At 41.4% G+C, this 5,000-nt stretch overlaps 1 protein-coding gene across 1 annotated transcript; it reads left to right on the forward strand.

Moving 5' to 3' along the window:
- Positions 1–279: 279 nt before the first annotated feature.
- On the forward strand, positions 280–1,317 carry LOC143019051 (serine/threonine-protein kinase Chk1-like). Its single transcript, XM_076174752.1, has one exon. It carries the CDS (start codon positions 280–282, stop codon positions 1,315–1,317), a length of 1,038 nt encoding a protein of 345 aa, XP_076030867.1.
- The last annotated feature ends 3,683 nt before the right edge of the window (positions 1,318–5,000 follow it).

The following is a 5,000-nucleotide window of genomic DNA, read 5'->3' on the forward strand; positions in this document are numbered from 1 at the left end:
ACACACACACACGCACGCGCGCGGACGCGCACGCACACGCACACACACACGCATGCACGCACGCACGCACCCCCACACGCACGCACACACACACACACACACACACACACACACACACACACACACACACACACACACACACACACACACACACACACACACACAAAGTTGGCACCACATGTTGTCAACGATAAACTGGGTTGCCACCCGAAGTCATTCCGGGCAGTCCTTCTTGAGGACCTGTTCCAGTATATTTGCCAGAGGGTCATTAAAAAAGAAATGGTCTTCTGGCTCTTCACCTGTGGAGGACAAGCTTCCGGAAATTCCAACGAAGAGGAACAGCGAACCAGCCAAGGAAACAACAAGAAGAGAAGAGGAATTCTGAAGACACTTTGGAGGCATTTTCGAGGCAGGAAGACCTCCACTTCCAGTGATACTTCGACCATACTCGAGAGCAAAACGGGTCCCCTAGAAGCTCACCACTACGAAGAGGCCGTCATTGAAAACAAGGCCGCAATAAAGGACTTCGAAATCGCATCCGAATGGAGAGCCGTCAAGTTCCTCGGCAAGGGCGCATGGGGCACCGTCACTCTGATGAAGAACATCAGAACGGAGAAGCTGGTGGCCCGGAAGAGTGTTTTTGTCGCATCGACCACCGGGGACACTGTAACTGCCGAAGAGATCATTCACAGCCAGATGAGGCACAGAAACGTGTCTCGGCTGTTTGCCTGGCAAATCCAAGGAAATAGGAGTTTCCTTTATATGGAGTATTGTGCCACAGGAGATCTCAATACGATAGGGCTGTACGGCTTAAAGGAAAACGAAGCCAAGTATTACTTCAAGCAATTGATGAGCGGCGTCGAATACCTGCATGGGCGGGGCGTCGCTCATCGTGACCTGAAACCCGCAAATATTCTCCTTACAGAAGAAAGAACCATCAAGATCGGCGACTTTGGCGCCGCAGACATCTTCGTCGTCGATGGGAAAGAGGTTCTTCTCACGGGTCGGGTGGGGACATTTACTTATATGGCGCCCGAAGTCATCTCCTCCCCACAATCGCGCTACCTCGGACCATCCGTCGATCTCTGGTCATGCGGCATCGTTCTTTTCAACATGCTGACTATCGGGTGCAGGCCATGGGCCCGCGCTGTCCCTGAAAATGAGGAATACCAGCTGTGGCTACAAAAAGACCCTCGGCTCAACGACCTCAGTAAATGGAAGAGACTGAGCAAATCCTCACGGGCTATACTGGACGCTCTTTTGGACCCTGACCCCGTCCAGAGGCTCTCCGCATGGCGGAACCTCCATCAGAATTAAGACCTGTCGTACTTGAGCCTTATAATGAAATTGAATTAAAACTACTGAATTACATAGCATCGCCCTTTTGTTTCCTGACCCCGTCCAGAGGCTCTCCGCATGGCGGAACCTCCATCAGAATTAAGGCTTGTCGCACCTGAGCCTTATAATGAAATTGAATTAAAACCACTGAATTACATAGCATCATCAACTCTGTGATTGCTTAAGGGATTTCCCTCAGCTGAATAAAGTCGCTTTTTGGTAACTACAGAATAAGAAAAAAATAACGAAATCCAGAAACAAACGGAGAGCATTCTTTACAGATTTTGTTATGACTAACTCCAGACGATCTTATTTGGATTAGTGGCAGGCTAAGGGGAAGACGGAGTTTCCATGGATTGAGACCTCATTTTCCCTAGGGTCTCTTCTTCAACTAAAGATATATACATCTAACATTAGCCAAATCAAAATATATCACAAACGGCATGTGGGCGAAGACTTTAATAAACACAGATTCAACGCTTCGGCAATAAAGACAGAATGACATTTGGTCAGGCAACAAATCTGACTCGTCGTGCAGGTGGTAGAGTAATACAATTATTCCTAGCAGTTGCCCTCTTGCTCACTGTGTTACCTATGACAGACTTTATTGAGGATGACGTTAAGCGATTTTTATCCGCTGAGGGGGTATCACAGCAGGAAAAGGGCGAAGGTTTTCTCGATGAGCTCCACTGTCACGGCGACCTTCTGTAAAGTTTGCCGAGTTGTGTATGTTAAAGTCTCACAGCTGAATAAAATCGGCGACGACAACCCGAATAAACCTGTCAATCACGAAGTCATTCCACAATAGGTGAATGTAGTGTAGTGCTATTATGTACACAAACACACTCACAAAACTTCACATTAACCCCTTCGCTCCTTATAACTGGTGGCAACTGTACATGATTTGAGGATTTGTACTAGTGCAGACTATGACAAGGAATCTCTTGGTTGAACTTATTCACTTAACAATGGAGATTTTCTTGTGTTTATGCAAGTGATGTGAATGAAAAATGACTAAATGTGAGGCGAGTGCTATCTTGCATGTAACGTGTTTCTGTGTATCTTGTGCTCAAGAGGGTCGACGGAGTCTTGGTGACTACTGTACTATACATGTAATTCCTACCCCTCTCAACCTTAACCTCAACCCTAACCTCATCCTCAATCCATATGAATGCTCATCGTCTTAGACGTGTCTGAAAGTTTTGAAAAATCTCGTATTCAAAGGTGCGGTTTAGAATCAAGAAAAATCTCGTATTCTAAGACAAGTCCTAAGATGTGAGAGCGGCAGCTTTCAAATGTTTTTTTTTCTTCTAATAGACTTGTTCAATTGCGACTATGAAGAAATACCTGACATATTAACTATTCATTTATCTATGCATTCATTTACTTATGGATTGGTTTACTGACTGATTGACTGGTTTATCTATTGATTTACTGTTTACTTATTTATCTGTCTACTTATCTATTTACATATTTATCAATGTTTCATCTATTTACCCATTTATTTATTCATTTATCTACTCATCTATTTACCTATTTATCTATTCATTTATTTATCTATTTATCTACATAGTTATCTTTGTCTAATGTTACAAAGCAGGCAGACTCTTAGTTGCTTGGCCACTCTTAGTTGTTTGGCCACTTCTCTGAGACAAGTGCAGGAGCAATTGGCTGGTGTCAAGGTGTTGACGAGATATTATCTCATATATTACCAGAAATGTTCATGTACAATTTACTCGTTGCTGTGTGCTATGCATCAATTGTCACATGATGCCTAAATACAACTAAGCCCACAAGAAAGTCGAACTAGCTGTTCTTTACGAAGACCTCTGCAAACAAGAAAAGGAAGGTAAGATGAACATCAACCCTGACATACAAGAATAATTGCTGAACGAGAGAACCAAATTTTGCCTCCCCCCTCCAGTGACCGCTCCCCCTTCCACTCCTCCCTATACTTCTGAGGTCACATTGTTGGCCCCTCGAAGATCTGACCGTCTGACCCATGCATATATATAATGTACATCTCAAGCTTGTAATTTTTCACAACTACCTTTAGATGTAAATACCCGCTTTCTTAGAACTCTCTTGTATTCTATCTTTCTCATATATTAAAAGAATTGTTGATGTATAATCTACTTGTTTCTGTGTGTAATTGTATTTTATCTTTCCCATTGTCACGTCCGCTGTCCGAATCGTAGCGGCCTGAGGTACAAAAGGATGTGATTAAAGCATCATTTCACGCACACTCGTTTATTGAGTGCCCTTCGGGCCTGGTGTTTCTCATACAGACTGTGGTAACTGCAAATACCGTTCACAATCAAAGTTTGCACTGATAAATCTTCTATTACATTAATGATCATCATAATAATCAAATACATTTCATTATGAATTCTTTGTATCATACTTCAATGTTCCACACAAATAATTAAATTATCTCAATACCCTACCATAATTGCTTTCACCGCCATAGCTCATCATAAATCCCCTTTTATTATCACCATCCATACATATTCTGGGAAACCAAAGATTTGTATCAATAATATGACTTCTACATTAACTTGTTATTATATTTTATAAACATATCACAGAGACATTCTCACTTAGTGCTTACCAAAAGGAGTTCTGACTACTTGCTCAAGTTGTCTTCTCTGGCCGAGAGCCAGTCACAAAAAGTAGCCGGTTAGAAACGACTCTACCGACGCTGTATACGTCACTACTTTCTTATCACGGAACAATACAAAAGGGAGCGTAAATAAATGAGTTATATTTCTTCATAACAATACCATTATCTTCTAGTATAATTTCATGACACTATGTTATTATACATAATGAAACAATGCAATGACTCAGTCTTAAACATGTCCACTTTCAATATCATTTTCTATATGTTGTAAAGTACATACTTAAATCAAACATCATACGCAGTGAGTTGCAGTTAGCTTGTAGCTCATACAATTTACTGAATACAATATGACAATTTCAGACATCGGGCAATTGGCATTCAGTACATACTTAAATTAAATGTCATATGCCGTGAGTCGTAGTTAGTTTATGGTACATATTTTCACATGTACAATATCAATACATTATGACAATTTCAGACATCGGGCAATTGGCACACACCCATATATTACCAGAATTGTTCATGTATAATTTATTTTTGTACAATAGTCACCGTTGCTGTGTGTAATTGTGTACTTTCTGTTATTTAGGATTACTCCTGAAAATATCTTTCTCAAAGAGAAACACTTAGCCCTGTAATTAAAAGAAAAAGAATGGAATAATAAGGAGACCTAGTTTCAGTTCACCCGGTTAATAGGCAAAATTTTAATCAAGAAAATTGAGAATACGAGAAAAAAGCTGAAGAACTACCGCGGTGCTGTCATTTATATATATTCTATAGAAGGGCAACTTTTCCATGTACGACATTCCCAGTTTGTCTTCCACCATTATGTTTAACTACCTCATTTCCTATTCATTAATTTAATGATGACCTTCAATGATCTGTGGGTTGTATGTGGTTCTGTCTGCCGTTTGACATTCCGATACATTTCCCTTTGACTTAAAAGAATGGTCTGGTCGTCCCCGTCTGGGATGGGGAAGAGGGCAACAATCAGCGCTGTAGTGTTGTTGCACTGGGCACTCTACCGAACACGGTGCTC

Source organism: Oratosquilla oratoria, chromosome 36 (assembly GCF_046742065.1).
Source record: "Oratosquilla oratoria isolate Oo_2021 chromosome 36, ASM4674206v1, whole genome shotgun sequence".
Classification (NCBI taxonomy): domain Eukaryota; kingdom Metazoa; phylum Arthropoda; class Malacostraca; order Stomatopoda; family Squillidae; genus Oratosquilla; species Oratosquilla oratoria.

What these genes read in the sequence shown, in the direction of transcription:
- LOC143019051 (XM_076174752.1), top strand. Translation starts at nt 280, where the DNA reads ATGGTCTTCTGGCTCTTCACCTGTGGAGGACAAGCTTCCGGAAATTCC.